The sequence below is a fragment of the Ylistrum balloti genome, unplaced genomic scaffold (assembly GCF_031769215.1).
Source record: "Ylistrum balloti isolate Yb309-2 unplaced genomic scaffold, AGI_CSIRO_Ybal_v1 Utg369646, whole genome shotgun sequence".
Classification (NCBI taxonomy): domain Eukaryota; kingdom Metazoa; phylum Mollusca; class Bivalvia; order Pectinida; family Pectinidae; genus Ylistrum; species Ylistrum balloti.
In genome coordinates, this window is record NW_026781904.1 from 589,333 (window position 1) to 613,115 (window position 23,783).

The 23,783-nt window shown below is 33.9% G+C and overlaps 1 protein-coding gene across 1 annotated transcript; it reads left to right on the top strand.

The window, feature by feature from the left end:
• The first annotated feature begins 54 nt into the window (after positions 1–54).
• On the top strand, positions 55–21,738 carry LOC132555499 (BLOC-2 complex member HPS3-like). The gene is made up of 24 exons (XM_060219851.1): positions 55–308; positions 3,064–3,822; positions 4,069–4,185; positions 4,744–4,755; positions 6,680–6,784; positions 7,047–7,225; positions 7,639–7,755; positions 9,096–9,217; positions 9,892–9,961; positions 10,565–10,743; positions 11,446–11,554; positions 12,361–12,447; positions 12,975–13,071; positions 13,689–13,752; positions 14,354–14,441; positions 15,229–15,306; positions 16,488–16,586; positions 16,760–16,829; positions 17,576–17,610; positions 18,542–18,640; positions 18,906–19,118; positions 19,296–19,502; positions 20,394–20,487; positions 20,884–21,738. The coding sequence occupies exons 1-24, from the start codon at positions 80–82 to the stop codon at positions 21,063–21,065; spliced, it is 3,411 nt and encodes a 1,136-aa protein (XP_060075834.1). The 5' UTR covers positions 55–79; the 3' UTR covers positions 21,066–21,738.
• Positions 21,739–23,783: the final 2,045 nt, after the last annotated feature.

Below are 23,783 nucleotides of genomic sequence, written 5' to 3' on the forward strand. Positions count from 1 at the left end.
TGAATGGACGAAACATTCTGATTTTTATTCTGTATTCGTATTTTCTGTTGATCTATCCCTTGTCATACAATTTTAAATCATGGTTAAAGTTTATAAGTGCCATAATTTCAAGTCTCAAAGTGTTGTTCCAGTTGACGGTGAACCGGTGGCTGTATTTTCATCCAAACAAAGAGTTTTTGTCGCAACTCAACAATGTGTTATCGAGGTATTTGTACTCGACGAACAAGATCCTTCTGGGTCAAAATATACAAAATCCAACTCGTTTTCGACGGAGGCACCGATTGAGCAGCTGTTGTATAATGAAGCAGGTACATTTATTCTACTTGTATATTCTATCATGCATGATGGAGCCGAGGCCTAATGTACATGTGTAGAAGTTGACAGTACTGTCCACTTACTAGCATCGGCTCGTAAATTTTTCCTTTCAGTCGAGTGTTAGAGAGCCCGGGTAGAGACCGAAGGGTCGCTAGTTCGAACACAAGCGATGGCAAAGTGTTTTTCATTGCTACTTCCTGTAACAGATTTTGTGCCATTGACCACTTCAAGTGTAGAAGATATAGGTGATATGCTTCGTTGGAGATATCGAACCTGGGTTGTTGTTGTCTCCGAGGTAAAAGATGTTATCAAAGAGAGAGTAGTGTAGAAGTTGAGAGTACAGGTCTCCTTACTAGCTCCAGCTAGTGGGAATTTCCATTTAGTCAAGCAGTAGAGTGTCCGGCTAGAAACTGAAGGGTCGCTAGTTTGACAGGGTGACAGGGTGTTTTTCCCCTTCCTATTACATTTGTACCCAGACAAAACCACAGACTTTAGTATAAGCCTTAAGGATAGGAAACAAGACCCAGTAGAGGATTCAAAGTCCTCTCTCAGTTATTTTTTTTATTATATAATAGCATATTTTTATTTAATTCACTATGATTTGTAGAGTGTAGACTGCAGTTAGTATGGACTTAGAACTGACCAGAGTCATTTTGTCATCCATTGAGAAGTAAGTCTCATTTCCGTAACAAAAATAATGCTTATAAGTTAAAATTGTGTATCATAAGTTACATTAGTCAAACAAAATTACTCTGCTTAATGTGTAACAAACAATTTTCTTTTTACTTCGCCCAGATTTTGGTATACAATTCATGGTGGTATTTCAGTTGTATTTTGTTTTTAAAATACCAAAAGTTGAATGAGTAATTTGAAATTTACTAAGTTTTTGATATAGCTACCACTGTTTATTTAGAAAAGATTGAAAAATTACATACTTTTTGAGTAAAAATGGCATATAAGCTTTACAAATATACACAATGTAGACAGTTTCCTTCTTTTATAGGGTGCAAAAATTTACCTGAAAACACCTTGGTGAAACCCCAAAATACCCCATACCTTAAATATCACCCAGTAAGTGGAAGATATATGTGAGAAAACAAATATGGCTCTGATTTATTGATTTTCCTGAACTTGCTGTTGACATTGGATGTTTGTCGACATGTTGGCCTATTGGAAGAGGAGTAACTCTAATAAGCGTACCATAATACTGCAAGGCTTCAGTATTGATATCTCTTGTATATATGAACATAGTAAAAGAAATGAGAATAAGAAAGAATCCAGTTGAATGTATTTACATTTATTTTGTAAAGAGCAATAAAATTGCATTAATTTTCAATATGGCTAATTCAACAATAACCATGCAGGATGAATATATGACAAATGCAACATTTACAAGATGTATATATCAAGTATATTGCTTGGTTTTATAAGTTAAGAATTACAGTGATACATTCACATCTATATTTCTGTCTAAATAACCAATGTCTGAATGGTGCCGTCGTGCAGTAATTGAGAGTGAAAATTATTTTGTTAAAACAGTTGTTATATACATAAGTTACAGAAAAAAAACTTTTTAGATTATATAATAGCATACCAGTCTAGATAATTACAAGGAAAAGACAGCAAAATAAAATGTAATTCACTATATAAAAAATACATATTATAGGTTTTAAAAAATGGTAATACAATGTTAATAATATACATGTGTCAGTCTGAATAATTATAACATACGGTAGAAGTTGTGAATGAAAATATATATTGATCAGTATATAAAGAATACACATAGCATGTTGAAAAGACTAATACAATGGTCTTAATATGAATATTTCAGTCACAAATGGCACCTTTAATTTTTCCATGACATGTTCCAGAGTGCAAAGAGTGAAAGTGATTGTAACCCCTGGAGTATTGAGAATGCAATATTTCTTGAATGTTTGAAAATAATGTACATGCATAGATGTTGGATAACTGACTTAGATATACATCTATGGTTGGATTATTATGTTTATTCATTTTTTTCTTTTTTTTCCCTTTCAGGATAACCATTTAACTATGATACTGTTTTTTGTATCATGGAGATTTTTTTTAATTTATCCATCTCATTTTGCTCACTTATGCAGATGCTATATATAAGGGGTATGGAGTAGTCCAAAGGCTTCTGTCCTTGTATATATATATCATATCTATAATTATCTTTCTGCAATTTTTTTTTCATTCATTTTTTTTCCAGTTTTAGTGACATGCATATGTGTTCAGTTGATATTTCACATCATTCAAATCCATGGATATATACAAGGCTCTCACACCCCATTTTAGGACTGGGGCCCGGGGCCCTTAGAATTGGGAAAACTTGGGTCTAAATTGGGAAAAAAAGATACTGTTTTGCATTGGGAATTCGGCCCCAAATCTGGCAGATCGAGAGCCCTGTCTTATAAATACCAAAGAACATCCTGAAAATTACCCTCAATCCCATTTTGATTGAATGAATTTTAATCTTATTTTCCAGTTTTCCAATAGACATAGAGATACTTATGACTTTGCTAAACATCACATAGTTGTATTGTTTTTCAAAGAAGTATATAAAGACATTTTTAGGTGACAGAATGTAATAGTGCAGCATTGGTTATGATATTTGGTTTTTATATCCATGCAAAATGACTGAAAATTGAATATATACTTAATTGTTATTATCACATGTAACATACCATAATAATATATAACAGTATGATATTATTGCTTCTCATTAAGGTGGATACGTTTCAACAATAGAATGTAAGGTTTCAAGGAGACAGACCTTTTATTCTGTAAAAATCTATCTGAATTGGAACGTGTGCACTGAAGATAATCGCCCAATAGCCCATGTTCGTCTAGCTGGTGGAAATCAAAGTGTGAAAAGATCTTCCATGGAATCTGATTGGATGGACGTAATTGACATTCCATGTAGACAAAATGTATCCAGCATATCAACTTGCAGCAAGACTGGTAACCTTGCTATTGCCTCAGAAGAAGTGATATTTCTATACCATCTTGTAGAGAAAACGGTGCCAAATTCTAACAATACATTTCTGGATGTTGTACTATTCCTTCAATTAGACTGGAGTTTTTCTGTGAATCAGGTCACTTTGTGCGAGAATTTCGTCGGAGTGTTATCAGAGAAAGAAATCCAAGTTGCACGAATTTTGTATTCAGATAAATCCTTTGGAAGGTTAGTCGACGAAGATGAGACTTGCAGAACATTTAGAAGTGTCAGTACAGAGACTTTTCGAATAGCAAACAAAAGGACTTCATCTTCAATCATATATCCTTCTTTTCTAAACGACAGAGATCCATCTATTGTCGGTCAGTTTTCCAATGTAGGATCCAGAAGTTCTTCAACCCCAAGTCCTGCTCTTTCAAACTCTTCTGTCACAAGGTCTGCAACAGATTCATATAGCTGTATTCTAGATGATGAAAACTTTGTTCAGTGGAAATTTGAAGAAAATGAGTTACCTAGAAATGAACTATCAGGTAAGTGTCATAGATTTATATGTACTGATGCCAGTAGTTGGTTGAAATAGTGCTTTCATTTTCCTGAATAATTTTGAAAGCAGATTTCATTTTCCATTTATTTGTACATTACCTGAAAATCTAGATCCATTCTGATTTTTGTTATTCAAATAAAAGTGCATTTCATTGATATCTCTGACTGTTAGAACATTGATTTTAAAAAGAAGGTTGGGTCAATTTTACAAAGGATGGTTGTTGTTCTTGCAGGCATTAAGAGAAGAGACATGTTCTGTGATAGCAAAACTGTTCATCTGAAGGGTCTCCAAGATTTACTGAGTAGAGACCTTCTATTGGCTGACCCACCAAAGATTAAAGATCTGAGGGGTAAGATTTGTGTTTTTATTTGCTGTGGCTTAAATGTTTCACAGTCAATTAAATTAACACTGTAATTTACAAAGTAGGTCACAGATATCGGATTGATTTATACTGCGCTCATTTTGTGTACTTCATATTTTGTTTAAATATTCTCAGAGGTTATATTTCATTGTACAAATATATAAATATTCAGAGAATGATCAGTTGTCCTGATGTCTGTTTGGAGAGGGTATTTAGTGAAATCAAATAATCAGCAAATATGATCAACTTGAAAGTATTCAATTTTAATACAAAATTAAAATATTTGAATACAAAAAACTCAGTCCATGCAAAATCAAACTGACAGATGCCAACTGAGTTCAACAGATATTAAGGCACTTTGTCATAGAGATATGCTAATTAATATAAGACTTTAAAATAAATTGGTTGTTTATTTGAAAGTAAATCACATTTTTGTCTTGTATTATTTTCTTTCTTGAGATCATAAGTTAATTTATACAAATATCACAATTTACAGTAGAACATTGAACATTTTAAGTATTGCAATAATTTTGATTTTTTTAACAGCTAGTCTATCAGGTAAGAGTATCATTGTGGTCTCAGTTGAATGTGGAATTCTTGGCTTGCGATCATATGTATCAAAAATGTGTTTACATGTGATAATTTTTTATGCTTTTATTTATTTATTTATTTTTGCTTTATATTTTGACTGTTTTGTTTTAGCTTGCTTAGTATAGTATACATGTCCATGCATGATATATTATACAGTTCTAAAATTAATTTTTAACAACTATTGCAAAACAAGTTTTTCCAACTTTTATTAATCACTCTTGTTCGCGTGGATAGAAGTGCACAAGGGGTCTTACTGTGGGAGGAACCAGTTTACCTGGAGAAAACCCATGTAGAGAGGCATGTTACCCCATACATTTTCACATCAATTCTGAGAATCGAACCCCAGACATCTGGGTGAAAGGCGAGTGCATTGCCATTGAACCACGTGTCCACAGTTCACTAGTAGACATGTGATATTAATGCATTATGGCTTTTTCTCTAACTTTAAGATATTTAAACACAACAGTCGACATTTTCAGTCATGTACATATGTTGTGGTATACAGGGACACAAATGTTGTGTGGTTCATGTCAGATCTGTCAAGTCAGTTTACATATTAATGTTGGTACATGCCTGGTAGTTGTTGTATTCCCCTAACGATGGCCGTATAGACATCTAAATCACAATAAAGAAGATAAATATTCTTGAATGTTGAGAAGCCTTCATTTCTTCATTTTACATGACAGTAGAAACATGTCCAACAAAGCCTATATATATCTGTTTTAAAGTCAGTTCTGCAGAAATACCAACAAACATTACAAAATATTGTTACTCAATCCTTATCAGATATATAATGGCACAGGCAGAAATGCCAATAAATATTTACATTATGCTATTTCATTGTCTAAAAGTTCTGTCCTTTTTAGAGATACTACGACCTAGGCTTATTGTTGAATAGATACAGCATATAGACTGCTCTATATATACAACAAATTGATCACAAAAAGATGTTTTGTGTTCACAGAAGATTTTTCCTCTCAATATAAGTGTAGACATTGTCACCCGCAGACAGTATATTCTGGTTACTTTTCATATTTTGACAACTGTTAACTCATTTGCAGAACCAAATACATATGTGCTTTATTCTGCATGTTTGCATGAATGCTTCTAGTCTACAATATATGCTGTGGATGTGTAAAAATTGCATGTTTTCTATAGTGTGTGTCTATCTGTTGTAACCAAATTTGCATATTTGTTTCATTACCATACAACTCAAAATTTTCTTACCTTTCATATTTTCAGTTTGATGCATGAATTATTGAATGCATTAATTTGCCTTATTTCGGTATGCAAAGAAATCGAAATAATAAAAAAAAAGATATTTTTAGAACTCTAGCTTTATAGTATAACAGTAAAGCACAGACTTAGATGTCTGTGGTTAAGTAATGTCCCGAACTTAAAAAAAATATTTTCATTGTTGAAATGGTATTTGAGTGCTCTCACAGAACGTGTTGAAACTACACTACTAGTCAAATTAACTTGTTTTGGTTGCTGCCTTTCTCATCAACAATTTATTGCTGCAATTTGTATTGAAGATCTGAGGAAGGAGGGTCAACCTATAGCACTAGAATTTAAAACAAATCAATACGTAGGATATTTTTTTATTATTTAGATGGTGACGGGAACATAAAAGGAAAATAAGCATTTTTGAAATAGATAATTATCCAACATGGTAAAGAGAACATAAATTGAACTACAGATGTTATAGCTCTGATGGAGAAGTTGCAGGAAAAAATTCTTAGAAGGTGTACTCAGAAAATTTTACAATATTAATATCGACATTTTTGATAAAAATGTACAACTATCAGAATTTGAATAAGAAATTAATCAGTTTTATAACATAGTTTATAAATGTCTGTTTAAATGTTTTCTCTGGGATTTTTTAATTCAGGAGGGGGTCACATGACCTTCGGGGAAGTGAAGGTTGAGACTGTCCTCTATAAACGTGTAGATGGGGGCTGGGGTCACATACAGTTGGTACCGACATACCTGGCAAGTAAGTGTGTACTTATAAATTAGCATATACAGATGGTACACAAACTCATATAAATTTTAATTTAGGTCTTTTAGGAAAATACACAAAGCCAATAATCTTGGATTATACAACTCTTAATGGAGGCTGATTAACTTTGATGATTATTTTAACTTGTCAACTGAGATTCTATCAAGTTATATTCCTCTTTGAAAGCTTTCCAGAAAATGAGTGATTTGGTATTGGAGACAAAACAGGATTGAATATCTTTTTGAATGATTTCCAGAAAATGAGAGGTTTGGTCTTGGAGACAGAACAGGAACAATTCCTGTCCACTCGTCCAGCTTCAGTAACCTAGTAGGCATGTCTGTGCTTGTCAGTGGGGACACTACAGGGTTCCTATACAGTCTGTGGCCTCATAGCTCTCTCCTGACAGAATACAAGTACACCATGCCTGCCAAACAGGTAACATGATGTAGTCAAACCACAGCTTCTAAATCCAAGTGTTTTTCTTTTTTCTTCACCTTAAGAGAAGAACTTCTGATAAAAGGATACTGCAGATGGATCAAGACTTGGTTGATAATAGTAGTTCTAAAACCACCTATGTACATCTGACAGTACAATTTTTTAATCAGATATTCTGGATTGAAATATAATTATTTTTCAATTCTTTTTTTTTGTATTTTTTTTCTTAAAACCATGACACCTTTTTTTTTTGGAACTTTTGGATAACAATTCAATGAAGTACTGAGTTGTATGGACCAGAACAAAATGAGAATCTGTTGGAGACTTACTCACTATATTAGACAAAGACAATATTAGATTGGTTATCCAGGTTATCAGTGTCTAGTAATATTAACGTGTTTGTGTTGTTAAAGATTTGGGCAGAAGGAGAGCTGATATACATTCTGACTGAAAATGGACTAGAAATTTATACCTGTAGGGCATCAGCTGCTGCTGTCTTCAGCATGGAAGATTACGCCTCACCTGTAAAGGTATGTATCTGATAGATTGTGTCTCACCTGTAAAAAGTAAGTACCTGGTAGGTTGTGTCTCACCTGTAAAAGTAATAACCTGATAGATTGTGTCTCACCTGAAAAAAGTATGTACCTGGTAGGTTGTGTCTCACCTGTAAAAAGTATGTACCTGGTAGGTTGTGTCTCACCTGTAAAAAGTATGTACCTGGTAGGTTGTGTCTCACCTGTAAAAATATTTTGTACCAGAGATAATGTGTTTCACCAGCAAAAGTTTGTTCCTGGTAGAATGTGTCTCATCTGTAAAAGTATGTATCTGGTAGAATGTGTCTCATCTGTAAAAGTATGTACCTGGTAGATTGTGTCTCATCTGTAAAAGTATGTACCTGGTAGAATGTGTCTCATCTGTAAAAGTATGTACCTGGTAGAATGTGTCTCATCTGTAAAAGTATGTACCTCGTAGATTGTGTCTCACCTGTAAAAGTAAGTACCTAGTAGATTGTGTCTCATCTGTAAAAGTAAGTACCTGGTAGATTGTGTCTCATCTGTAAAAGTATGTACCTGGTAGATTGTGTCTCACCAGTAAAAGTAAGTACCTGGTAGATTGTGTCTCACCAGTAAAAGTAAGTACCTGGTAGATTGTGTCTCAGCTGTAAATTTATGTACGTGATGATTTGTATATTGCCTGTAGGAGAGTGTAACTGGTAGGTTGTGTTTCAGCTGTAAAAATTGTGAAAGTATATTCAAGATAGATTGTTTTTTACCTGTAGAAGTATGTATGTGATAGAAGGTGCTTTTTAGTTGTTTTTTCTCCAAGAGACTTCCTATTGGGAAATGTAGTTGTCTCAAAACAAATGTCAGTGATTTAGCTAGCTGAAGGGGCAAGTTTCAGCTCCTCATGAACCATCTGTATAGAAGTACAGATATTGAATAGTTTTAACAAATGGTTTCTAGTCTTAGAGCTGCTTATCCTTTCAAGAGCGTAAATGTCATGATTTACAGCATTGAATTATATATCCAAGACTGATGGAAAGAGGAGAGCTAATTAAGGTTATTGATGTGGCCAAGGATCATGCTTTGTTGTCAATAAGTTCATCTAGTTCCTGAATTTTCCAAGTGATTATAGTTAGGTAGTAAAGAAAGAACATTGAAATTTTTTTTATACCAAGGCAAGAAATTGTTACTCCTGATATCTGTTAATTTTCTTGTCCCAGAACTGTACAGAAATCTTTCTGTGCTTTGACACTTCTTAATTTTTTTGTCTCTGAAATCTTTTCATTCTTTATACCTGTATGTTTTTTATGTCCCAGAAATATTACTGTGTGCTTTTATGTCAGTTTGTTTTAATATCTATGTTTAAGGTGTTTCCGTCTGTTAGACGAGACATATGCCTCTGTGGTATACATCCATTTATAGGCCCAAAGAAACTGACTGTTTCTGAGAATCATGTTATTCTCTTAGCGATGGTGGACAGCGGTGGGAGGTTAGTATGTGCTACATTGTATCTTTCACTCAAAAAGCTAGAAGTTTGACACATGACCTTTGATTTAAAGTTAGGAGATTGGCATATTAGAGAATATTTATGATATACAATATATCAGGATATATTTTTGCTGTTAATGTATTGCAAAAATCCATAAAATGTACCTTTTGCAATTTTTGCTTATTGAATTTTTGTGATTTCTTCATCTCAGAAATTTGAAAAGCCGCTTTTGAAGTATTTGCTTACCTGAGAATGGACATAGCTTATACATAAACACCAGTGTAGAGTCTAACTTCAACTGGAGATCTAAATAAGCAGTCATACTAGGGAAAAATGTGTTTTCATGATAGAAGTATTCAGAATTAGAAAGGGTTCAGGTGCATGTAGGTACCCCAAGTCTATATGCAGTACTCATGTGTTTACAATGAAAAAGGAAACATGCTCATTTCGCAATTTTGATATTTGCGATTTGGAAAGGGTCTATAAATTTGCAAAAATCAGATACAAAATTCTTGATATACAGTATTATATGTTTAGTATATAGAGTAATTCTGAGGCAAAAAAATCAAACTCATGCATTATCTTATAGAATTCCTTTGTAGATTGAACAAGGAAATATAAAAAATTAACTGACTTCATCAATGATATAACTGCTGTTGTTTTCCTCATTTCAGACAAGATGACAACCTCTGGAGTCTGTATGCCCTACAGAAATATTCCCATGGAGAGTTATATAAAGAAATGGTAAGCCATTCTGGAGGAGAGGTATTTTTAGAAATACAGTGAAACCTTGATATAACGTATTGCTGTTTGTCTCATTAGAGAAACAGAAGCGAAACTAAGATGATAGTTTTCTCACTTTCCTGTCATCCTAAAGTTTTTCTTCCCTTCTTTTTGGAAACCTGTTCTCTGTTTCTCAAAGCTTGGTGAGATTTAATTACCAAGGTATTGGTTAGTTAAACTTTTTTTCGTATCAGAAATAAACAAAATTAAGGACAATATTTCAAATTTTTATTTATAGATTTGTAGGCCAGAGGGTCAATTTTGTTTTGAAAGTCTTTGATTTTTCAGCGGCAACAATTTAAATTTTTCATTATTACTACTTACTAACTCTACACAAGCTTTGAGCAACTGGGTCAAGATTGAATTTTTTCTTATTCAGTTTACCAAATCAATTGAAATGTCATTTTTTGGTGGAAAGATTTTGATATCCAATATTTCAATTTGAGTTTTAAATATTTCTTATGAGCTTTATTTTACTATTGATGGTCTGTAAATGGTTTTAGTTCCTTCACATAGAGCTTTTGTATAATAATTATTGTCTTTTTCTTTTTGAAACAATATTAGATAGCATTTGGGTCACGTTATCAGCGGAAAAACCCAGATACATACCTGAGTCTGTTAGAGGAGGGTCACATGATACTGCGCAGTGCCACAGTTACAGGTGTCACAGGGGACTGCTCTAGTTCGTTAAACCCAGACTTACTTCTGGAGTCAGCAGCACTGCTGGGAGAGTTCTACTCCATGTAAGTTACAGAATCATATTGCTGATTGGCAGAGAATCATGGGAAAAAAAATTATGATTAATGATATAAAATCTTTTGCTTTCCAATATTTTTTTTCTTACCATCTGTTTGAGGTTCATTCTTCTGGAAAACCCCTGAACTGATTTCAATAAAACTTGGTAGAAACTTTTCAAGACCAAAGATAAACCAAAATGGTATATTATATGTCCCCCCCCCCCCCACCCCAGGGACCTGAGGGATGGGACCAATTGCAAAAAGGGTAAATTTGAAATTTGAAAAATTTTCTTCTCAATACCCAAATATGGTAGGTTCAAATACCCTTAATGGATGGAAAAGTCTTGAAGGTCATTACCCTGGCTGACCCCCAGGTACTGATGGGCATGTCCACAAAGGATGAAATTAACTGAATTTCTAAAAGCTTCACAATACCCAAATATAGTAGGTTTACAGGGTCTTCATGGATTAAAAGGTCTTACAGTTAAACTTTTCTGTCCCTGTACAAATAGCATTTCTCATCTTCTCTTCTCATTATAGATTCATGCCGATTGTTTCCATATATGAGTTCATTCAGGTGACCATTTAGGCCCCAGGACCTCTTGTATTGATAACCTACTCCAATTGATTTATAGTTCAATAACTGGTTTAATAATTTTATAAACTCAATAAGTTGATATTGAACTATATTTTTATTCTGTTTGGAAGGCCAAGGAATATGCAGTGGTATTTATGCTTGCCATACTACCTGATGTCTGGTCTTAGTCTGTTTGAAATAGTGCGACAAGCTCTCCAGTATAAACAGCACACAAAGAGTGTAAGTTTTCCAAAATAAACAACCCACCAAAACCACAGTTTTTTCTGTGTATAAAGCAAGTCAAAAGTTAGTTTTTTAGTGTAAACTGCACAACAGAACTTATTGATTAAAATTCTCAGTATGAAAACACACCAAAAGTTTTACATTTGTGCGCTTTACTTTTAAAAATCTATTCTTGATGTTAAGGTTGGGGGGTGGGAAGGGGGATGTTGCATGTGACTTCTTTTTTGCCCACAATTTAATTTCAGTAAGACAAGATTGTAAATGTTTTATTTCTGATGATGATGATGATGATGATGATGATGATGATGATGATGATGATGATGATGATGATGATGATGAAATGATGATATGTGAATGTTTGTGTGTGTGTGTTAATGTCCTGTGCCATGCACATGAACTGAAAAATGTCAAAAAATAAAAAAAAAAAAAAAATTAACACAGCCCTGGCAGTTAGTATCATTTTATTCCTGCACATTTCGTCATGATTTTATCTGTAGAATATGAAAAAAAAGTGTTTCTTAAATATCATGAAATTTAGGTGACTTATTTGTGTGGCTTCTTTTGGTTAGAGTTTGGTTTCATACTACATTTCCATCAAACATGAGCTGGGGACAAAAATCAGTTTCCTGACATTCCACAGTTTCATCTCGACTGTTATATTTACACCACACTTCACATCATTGTTACACACAGAAAGAGCATTCAATTTGTCACAAATGTTCTGTATGGTTTGATTGTATTATTTATATGGTAATTTGATTGTACAATGTACTGTAAGACATTTACAAAATGTTTAATTTCAGACTTCAGCATACTGTTACGGACAGGGCTTTCTGTATTACCTTAACTATGTCCTCTTTCAAGATGAGGAACCATTTCAGCTGAAAGAGGTAAGGCTATAATATTGTTAATGATAAACGCAACATTAATTAATAAGGAATAAAAGTTTCTATAATAACTTAGTTATCTCAAAGTCAGAGGAACAGTTGGAAAACTTGCACGATAATTCAATTTAAATGGTATAGAATGTTTAGTGTAAATTTTGACCAGGACAAACAAAATACTTTGAATTTCACAGGGTCTTCGAGATAAAGAGGTCTAGATAGGTTTGAATGTACATGTAGTATGTTAACTCAAATTTGGTTCAAAGATACCTCAAAAGTGACCAAAAAATAAAACTTTATTTTTTATTTTTCCAAAAATATCTTTACCAAAGTAAAAAGAAACGAAGAATAGAAATAAGGTTAAAAACCTAAAAATATCACCTTTGCAAGGAATATTCAATAATGTTTGAAAAGTGAACGGGCTGGGGATGGAATTACATGTGACCTCCGTAGGTTTGATACACAACAAAGATAAAGTATTTTGTTGTATATTCCACTGATATGGTACCAGTTATTAAGTACTTTGTCTGTAGGAAGAAGGTGATATGGTGTTAGAAGTGTGTGCTGAAGCCATGCCTGACAAACTGTCCAGAATTATCCTCTTCTCTCGTCTTCAGACCTATACTCAAGGTACAGTATACACAACAAATTTCTCCGTGTTCTGCTTCGTGCTACCATTTCTCATCGTTCTTATAAAAGAAATTGTTTTGCTCTTTGCAAAATTGCTAAGTGTTTCAAATAATTAGGAAATTTTCTTGTGACGTCCAACACTAGAAGTCATCGATTCACTTTTTTCCTTAAGTATCAAGCTACATACCACTTTATTTATAGTGTAGCTGCTCAAATGTTGTAGTGCAAACAGTTGATAAATTCAATGCACTATAGCTTTGTCTCTGACCTATTCTCACCAGTTTCCAATTTTAACAATTTTTACCAGACATTTTAGACACAAAATAATTTGCGTACCTAATTAGTGAGAAATAGTACTTGGGAACTAACCTCTGAATATGTGATTCATGTGAATTCAAATGTTTAGTGTGAAATTTGGACCAACAGAATACTTCCAACTAAACAGGATCTTTGAGGTTTTACAGGTTTAGGATAACAAGGATCAAATGTAATGGATTCTCATTATCGCCATTTTCTTTAGTGTGGTGTATTGTTTATAGTTTCTTTTCGAACGAAGGAATTTTCCAAATTTTTTAAAAAATAACAGTATTGTTACAGTTCATTCAGTTTTGTTGTAGAAAAGACGCTGAATCTCCTAAAGCATGCCTTACAACAGAAATATAAACCAGACGAGGCCAAGAGGTAGGTCTCAGATTGTCTATACTTGATAAAAATTACAAATTTTTGTTTTGAAACAATTTATATAAGGAACAAGTCAGTTTGTAAATGGAAATTTTTTCTTTAAAACCTGTCAAAATGTAATTTTTTTAGTTATGTGATAAAAAGATATGATACATTTTTTTTCATGTTTTTATGAGATTCTATAAAACTACAATTGCAATCATAATTTTTGCTCACCAAAGACTTGTTTCATAAAATCTCATGTGAAACTCATTTTAGATATACATCTTTTGATAAGCCCAGGGGATAGAAAGTTACACTTAATTAGACTCTAAGTAAGGAGGCTGGCTTGCTCTATAGCTAAGAGGTAGAGATGTATCATGTGTTGGATAATTTGGTTATTATACAGTACATAGGAGTGGTTACTGCTGGAAAAACATCCTTAGGAACTCTTTAATTTTGAAAGCAAAAAGATTAATTTTCAAATATAATTAAGGAATATTAACAGTTTACCAAGTTATCAAAAACGGAAAAATATTTTCATATTAAGTGAAGTAAATTACCTTTTTTTTCTTTTTTTTTTTTAAATTTAATTTCAATGAAAGCTTAATTATATTTTTAGTGGCACAGACATGCTAGCTCTTTCCTTGCTACACCTGAAGTCATGTGACCCTGAGTCAGCCCGACTAGCATTGGCAGCTGTCAGTCAGGTAAATGTGACAGATTCTGGAAATTGTTTATTTATTGATAAATAGGCCAGTTTAAAGCACATATTTAAGTAGATTGGATTGTTTCGTAAATTTAAGGTAAAGTTACTTTCACATTTACAGATATATGCAGAAAAAACTTTGTAACATGACCAGACAAGACCATCCTCGATACTGCAGGGGGTTACGCTCGGTATCGCTCTCTGCACCTCTGGAACATTTCATGGGAAATTTGAAGGCACAAGCAAAGTAATTTGATTGGTCTAGAGCAGATTTTGGGGGAAAAAACATCTTCATCTTGGCCACAAGATATCAAACTTTAAATTTTGCCATGGTATGTTCCAGAGATGCAGAGAAGGATAGTAAGCGTAACCCCAATAGTATTGAGGACCGAAACGTATACCATCAAACACAATTTTGATTTCATTGGAATCATTAATACTTCTAGTAGGTATACTACATTGCTGTAAAGCCTGCATCATCCAAACAGGTCTGTGTTTCCTCTGATGAGCACCTTTTTCTTTCTGTCACTTAGCAAAATACAGCTGTGTTCCATTACTGCGGAAAACAGCAAAAATATATTTCACAGGTCTATTCCGACAATGGCAGTACAAGTTGTAGGAATCAGCCATTATCCTTCAACCTCGCCAAAATACAGCTCATATTTTAAGACACATATTCTCTGTGTATGTGTTGGTTTTACATTTATTATTTACTTATAAGTAGAGTTTAAACCAACTTTGAAAGTGATGCTTGACGATCACTTATACAAGTACTATTTCTCCACCAGATGGAGCTGAGACAGTTTTGTGTGGACCATCACCAACTGTTACATGAAGATTTCCAACAGTTGTCTCCCCTCTCACAGGTTAGTATGTTATATGTATAGTGATCGTTCACATTTAGTGTGTTGGTTACTGGTAAGTGCAGTGACTCTATAAACAATTCAATTCTATATAGGTTAGGATATTTTGTAAGAGATGCACATTAACTATCTGCTGTTTTATAGAGCAACATATTTTGTTACAGGACTGAACATTAATGACCTTCCCTTTCTCATTGTATTATGTTAGAAATCACATCAATTATCTCACCTTCAACTGGTCGGTGTATGCTGTTAGAGTTGTACATTAATTATCTCCCCTTTAATTGGTCAGTCTATTATGTTATGGGTACACACAGATTATCTCCCCTTCTACTGGTCAGTGTATTATGTTATGGGTACACACTAATTATCTCCCCTTTTACTGGTCTGATCAGTGTGTTATGTTATGGGTACACATTGATGATCTCCCCTTTTACTGGTCTGATCAGTGTATTATGTTATGGGTACACACTGATTATCTCCCCTGTAATTGGTCAGTCTATTTTGTTATGGGTACACACTGATTATCTCCCCTTTTACTGATCAGTGTGTTATGTTATGGGTACACACTGATTATCTCCCCTTCTACTGGTCAGTGTGTTAAGTTATGGGTACACACTGATTATCTCCCCTTCTACTGGTCAGTGTGTTATGTTATGGGTACACACTGATTATCTCCCCTTCTACTGGTCAGTGTATTATGTTATGGGTACACACTGATTATCTCCCCTTCTACTGGTCAGTGTATTATGTTATGGGTACACACTGATTATCTCCCCTTTTACTGGTCTGATCAGTGTATTATGTTATGGGTACACACTGATTATCTCCCCTTCTACTGGTCAGTGTGTTATGTTATGGGCGTACATTAATTATCTCCACATTTTAATTTTACAGCTTGTTTCAAAGCTTTTATCAACTTGTTAATTTACTGTTTGTGTAACAATGAGCCAAATTGAGGCTAAAAACTGACTCTTTGATAGAGGATCACTTTAATAGGGTTTTTTTTCTGCCATTGGCTGCAGTGTGGAAACTGCATCCCACTATTGTAGTGGATTTTAAATTCCTCTGTTCAGTCTGCAATAACATATGTGATGTGTTAGATTTTTTGTGATTGTCTCGTGTATGATATATTGAGTCATTTTTTTAATTTGTGAATAAATATGTTTTTTTTTTTATGAAAGCTGATGCGACGACACTGCCCTGAGGTACTTATACAGTGTCTGATAGCACTTCATGATATCGGTACCATCCCTCTGGACTTGGCCATCAAACTTCTACAGGTAATTTTGTTGTCTCTATGTAGTCCTTATCATTATGTGTGAAAGATTAGACAAAAGTCATTATCCTTCTGAATATACATACTTATAATTAAATTCAGCAACAAACGAAACATTTATCAAAGCACAGATTGTAATTTTACTTAAAATTTGTAACAAATGGGCTGATCTTACAGGTGCCATGTGGATATGATGAAATCTATCAGAATGCCCACCTGAAGGAGTACCTGGAACTGCTCATTGATGGTAAGTCAGATTCAATGTCATTGTCTAGTACATACAGGTTAAAATCATTATCTCATACTCTAAGGGACCATGGGTAAACTTTGTGATAATAGAGTATTCAATTTAAGTGATTTGGAATGTTTTGTGTAATGTTAGGCAGGGACCAATGAAATGCTTCAAATAAGACAGGGTCTTTAAGTAATATGAGAAGGAGACACAACTGTATATCACCGAATCCTTGATTTTGCTCTGATTGTATTTTATCACTAATCTCAACTGATGGAATAATTGATTATTATATTTCATAATCATTTGTCAATCTATCTTCATTTTATTTTTTTTTGTGCTTTTGCAAAGTCGAGTTCCATATTATCTGCATAAGGCGACAGTAGTCAAACACTTTGCTTTTATATCAATTTGAGTTAACCAAGGCAAAAACATTTCAAAAAAGAAAAGATGACGGCAGTGTAGAGGCTGTTCTGTTACTGTGACATTTAAAAGCTCTGCTAATTTCAATACACATCGTCACATGTAGTATGGAAACCATATCATTCTGCTGTTTAACCAGACCAGTTTAGTTACTTATTTGCACCTTGTCATTTTGAATCAAATCAGTAGACCTATATAGAGTTGGATGTGGACAATGGCATAGGTTGGTGTCACCCTGAATAACTGGTATATATATATATATATGACCACTGACTCTGTTTCATACAACACGCAGTTTATTCTGTTATTCTGTAAAATTCTGAAATTTTTCATTTCAGATGAACAAAGAAAGTATGTCTTTGAAGATGCTGTGGTAAGTAGCAGTTTAGTATACAGTAAAATTTGTTGGAAAGGAACATGCATACAGAGATAGATATTGAATATTCTACATGTGAAACAAAGCTAGCTGTGTGACTTTTAGATGGTCGCACTACAGAAACAACATATAGTACTAACAAATTATAATATTTTACAGCTGTATTTACTTTGAACAGCTTGATGAGATAATTTTTTGCATTTTTATCTTCTGAAGTAATTTTGAAAATGTAACAGTAATATTTAAATGCCTTCATTAGTATTCAAACCTGGGACCTCTGTGTTACTAGTTTTACGCTAAACTCATCAACCTGAAGAAAAGTTCTCTGTATTCGATCGGTATAATGCAGATAGTTTTAACCAGGGTTATAAAAGAGTAAGTAGTGACCTATAGAGATGGACTGGACACTCATTCTTTGTTACAGCCATTGGTTTTATTGACCAGATGTCCTTAAGATACATTTGCTTGTCAGGTCCCATATCAGTATGTTATACCTATTCCTAGATGTTTTATAAAAGGTTATACAAATGTTAGTCACATCAATATGGTGAGTTTGTGTCTTAAGGGATAGTGGACATACCCAAGTTTCAGGGTGATGTGTTTTAATAAACTTCATTGTTTAACGTATAGTAAACAAACTTGGATTTCAGGGTGCTGTGTTTTAATAAACTTCGTTATTTAACGTATAGTAAACAAACTTGGATTTCAGGGTGCTGTGTTTTGATAAACTTAATTTTTTAAGGGATAGTGAACATACTTGAGTTTCAGGGGGCTAAGGTCAAGGTCACTGTTACTATCTATAGAAATTAATCAAGCAATGATAGTAATTTGCATGGAAGCATCAGTCACTCTTGTATTATAGACATTTTATAGTTTAAAATATATTGATAGGAAGTTGATAGGAAGTTCCCACTGTTTTTAATTACAGGTACTTCTATGTGAGATCTACATCAAATGTCTGCTCAAGTGGCGACCTCCAGGTGCATCTCTACCAGTCACCTTAGCCAGCTCAGCTATATGTCATCTGGTCAGTATAATCCATATATAGAATCTGTTCCCAGTATTTACTTAGTGTTTGCTTCATTGTGTGACACATATAACATAAATAAAACAATACTTAATGTAAGGAATTAACCTGGGATACAACCTTTCTTTTTTTTACAATATTTACAAAATAGCTAATTATACATGTATAAAGCACTTTTGTGGACGTCGATGTTACATGAGTCCATTCAGAACCTAGATTAATTTTCTCTTTATGTATTGAAATTTTTAACTTTATTGTGTTTTAGCCAAAAGGAGATGGTCATTTTGGTCAGCGATATGTATGGCTTGACCACATACCCCCTCTGCAGGGTTCAAAGTCCATAAGACAACCATGTCAATACACTATTACAACCAATCCGACCTCTGCCCGTCGCTCCGGAGATACGCCTTGTACTCTGGTCAAGGCCAATGTCTCCTGTTCCTGCTTCAGGTGTCGTGAGGTTTTGCTCAAACTACAGGTGTGTGAGATTAGTTACAGGTGTATACATGTATATAAGTAAAGTATGTCTACAAGTTACAAATAAAATACATGGATGAATATTTGTCATATTACAAGTGTGTATGTTTGTTCTCAGATTACAAGTGTGTGTATATGTATTTGTACATAATATATACACTGCCTTCTTTATTTGCAGTCTATACTTTGTTCTCCCTTCACGACCTTGACCTTAGTTGAGAAGGTTGTGACCTTGCTAGAGGAAGGGATACAGGGCTATGATTCCCTATGGGTTCTGTGTATGCTGAAAAAGGATCCAGATAGGGCCACAGAAATTATGATGGAAAAGTACCCAGCCTTACTTACAGACTACAGTGTCTCCATAATGCAGAGAGACTTTGTTAAGGTATGAAAGGGGTAACTGTAAAAAATAATTTTTTGTTATGGTTCCAGCATAAAAGAAGGGAGTGAACTCTTATTAACTGTATCCCTTTATCATGTATGTTTGATTTATCACCCAGTAAACAGCCATGGACATTTAGATGGGACCGTCTTATTAACTGGTGGCTACCTCATTGAACAGCTAAACCTAAAGTTACTTCCCCAAGGGTACCACCATGATGGCCATTACATAGCAAGATTTTAATCAGCTTTATATTTAAATTTAATTTTATATAAATCTGCACTGACTTTTCATGCATTGTGGGGTAGGACGGTGGGGAAGGGGAGGTGGAGGAGCATACATTGTTACCTTCCATGTCTGTCCTGTCACCTGGCGTCTCAAGGAAGCAGAGAAAAGTGGTCTTTACTGAAAAGTGTTTCTTATAGAGAGATATTTTCTTACATAATTGGCCTCTATAGAAAGGTATGTATTACATGCAGATGACCTTTATAGAAAGGTATGTATTACATGACTTTTATAGAGAGGTATGTATTACATGACCTTTATAGAAAGGTATGTATTACATGGCCTTTATAGAGAGGTATGTATTACATGGCCTTTATAGAGAGGTATGCATTACATGCAGATGACCTTTATAGAGAGATATGTATTACATGGCCTTTATAGAGAGGTATGTATTACATGGCCTTTATAGAGAGGTATGTATTACACACAGATGACCTTTATATAGAGGTATGTACATGCAGATGACCTATATAGAGTTTTATAGCAATTTTCATAAGTATACAATTAAGAAAAAAGTGAGAGAATAACAATGTGTCTGACCCTGTTTTGTATATTTAAGTCTCAAAAATATCATGATTCCCTTGGTTCATGTATTTTTATGTATTTCAGTGGAGAGGTTTTCTAGATATGCTGATGGAGAAATTACAACTACAGACTGAGAAGCCCGACCACAGAGAACCAATGTATTTAGAAGGTGTCAAAGGTCAGTATTTGATACTTTACATAGTTGTTACTACTTAATAACAAAATCTTGATGATAACAGAAAAGGTATTTTTTTAAAGAAACGTTACAGCTGGAGAAAAAATAAGAAATGACATTTTCGTTTAAAATACAATATCAATATTTGTTTAACATAGATAAAACAGGATTATGTAAACAGATCAAATGAAAAAAAATATATATATGTTTATTTGTTGTGTCCTAAGCTATGAAAGAAAAAATTCATTTGCATTTGCGCATTTGACTAGGAGAAGAAAAATTTTTAAAAAGTTAGAATTCTAAAGAACAACATTGTTGTCATTTCTGTTGAATATTGAACAGGCATGAGTGGGCTTATTTACACAGCTATGATCTACCATTTCATTTTTTTTTGGACAGGTGTGTTCTCATGGTTGGCAGATGTGATGGAACCACCAGATTTCCTTAATCTGTTGCCTGGCAAAGGAAATGTTATGTTTTTTCTGCCTTTCATAGGAACCTGTTACAAGAAACAGCAATCTCGCAAGCTTCTGTCCAATATTGTTACTAAAGGAGAACATCTGAAGAAAATTGCGTCATAGTGTTCTGAATTTAGTGACTGAATTAAAAAAGGATTACTATAGTTAGGATCTTGACATCAAAAACAAAATAGTTGAGGTTCAACACATAGTAAACATTCAATTTTATCACAATAACTTTTGTTGTCCTAGGCATTTTATTGGAGGAATGGTAACATATAGTGTTTCCCACAACTGTCCGTTCATCACATTGTGCCACTTCCCATTCCAAATCAGTATTATATCATCACATTTACACCATAGTATCAGCCGTCAGCTCTGGGTTGTGGGTTGGAGACCTAAGTGGGGCAGCCCCGACGTACTGGCTGCAGGTCGGTGGTATTACTCGGGGAATTCCAACTTTCCTCCACCACCGAAACCTGGCTATTAATAGGACGTAAAGCGATAACAAAAACCTTATAAAACATTATTAGAAAAAAAAATTTCATTAGGTATGGTTATTGGGGCAAAGGATGCTTTTGAAAGCTATTGCAATTTGATCAAACTTTAATACTCCTATGTACATGACATATGCACAGATACATCCATGTCTTATAGACATTTCCTGTATGTATGGCGCTACCTACTTGCAATATTTTTTGTATAGTTTTACATGTAGAAAACTACTTACTAATCTATGTTCAAACATCGTAAAATTTGTGTTTCTTTTTCTTCACAAATTACAATTACCAGGGTTTTTACAATTTTTATTAAGTCAGCAGAAAGGAAAGAGCTGTCCAATCCTGTCCGGTCCCAAGCTGCCCGTCCCAAATATATGTCATCAGGTTTCAAGGTCAAGGTTACTGTTACTATCTATCAAAATCTGTGATGCGTTGCTACATATATGTATGGACCTCGGGGCAACCATGTCGTACAAAGATGATCTTGTTTTCAATATTTTTGAAGTTTTGTGTTTTTTCCTTAAACTACGTAGAACCTAGAGTTTATCCGATTTTGTTTGGTGAAACTGTTCACTTTGAGTTAAAAGAGTTTACAATATTTTGAGATATATTTCTATCATAATAGTTGAGTGTTATTCAACTTGAGTTGTCATTACAACTGTTGTATAAACAAACATTTATACCACACGTGAAGTCTACTCTAAGCACATTATAACTGGCTGACACTTTTAAACATTGACTTGAAGGGTGCCTCACACATTCAAGGAAAGTAAATCACACAGGAGCTGTTTACTATTGTTTTTGTAAAAATTTATTTTCTTTTAGAGATTTCTACCAATCTATTGCTTTGAAGAAAATAAATGTTTCTTGTGATGATTTGTAATGAATTATAATATTCCCACATTTTTTCTCAAATTCTGAAATGATTACCTTTGAATATTGATTAATGATATTATACTAGGGGTATATCATTATGCCCCATCAACAAAACAAACATTGGTAAACAACAGGTCAATTTATTTTTGGAATAGCTTTTTTATTGTGGTAGAAATATAAAATCTCGTGGTTGTTGTACCTGGTATTTCTTCAACTTTCCTCTGTAAATTTTCAAAATTATTCGGTAAACCTATAATATTTTCTGTAACATTAAAATTTGAGTGGAAAAAATACCAGATACAGTTAAACCACGGTATCGAAAACTTAGAGATAGCTGAGTATTTAATTTTATTTGTTTTGTGTTGGCCAGGAACTGGCGAAATAATTCAAATTAAACAGGATCTTGGAGGTTAACAAGTCTGAGATAATGAGATTTAAATGTACCACCATCATTCATTGTGTGACGTATTTATCAGAGCATAATGTGTACACTGTAATTGTTTTAAATTCCATGTGAACAAAACAATTACTTATATACTGTGATATAAATATATATATATGATGAGATATATTTGAAGATTTTGTGCAATAAGATTTAAAATATACTTTATCTATATTCATGTTGTTAGATATCTATATTTGTATAAAAATGAATAAGAGATGTAAGATGTGTTGTTTGACTGATATTTTTAAACATCAAATTATAACATAAGGAAAAATGATTATCTTTTCGAGGGGGTTTATTTTCATCAACTTAATGACTAGTTGGTTGGTTGGTTGACTGGTTTTTGTCTCCCCGACTCCTCCCAGGTTTGGGTATCGTCTCACTGACGAACGTTAGTGTTCTGGCGACGTGAAGGGGTGACCTGCATCCTCCTTAGTGGGATGGAATCGTCTAGCCTACCTAACTCTAGCAGTTGAAACATGTCCGTAAGCTGAAATGAAGGGTTGGGGCCTATCTAGATTTGGTGTGTGTTAGGGTAAAATTGAAGTCTGTCTAATATCTTAAAAGTAACTGTATAGTCTGACACTATCCTGAGATCCCTGGTCTGGCGTTATCATGTTTACTCTCTCTAACGAAAAGTCTCTGGGGGATTTTAATGACTAAGAATGATCGACTAATTATGTCCAGGAAGTGATGTACAGTTAACAACTGACATTATTATCATACCCACCACCGAACAAAGTTAGTAGTAAGGGGATACTGGAATCGGGTTGTCTGTCTGTAGATACAACAATGTACCAGCTACTCCTCCTAAACTACTGAATTGATTTCAACAATACTTACTGGCTATATACCTTATATATTATGGATTTGCTTAATGTAGCAGGTTGAGTTACCTCCCCTTTTTGGAAAGTTATGCCCCTTTGGGAACTGTTGGCAATGATGGTGAGGGAAGGGAGGGAGGGGTTATGAGTTGGACCGTGGACAACAGTTCTAGTTTCTTGTACTAGTGGAGTATCG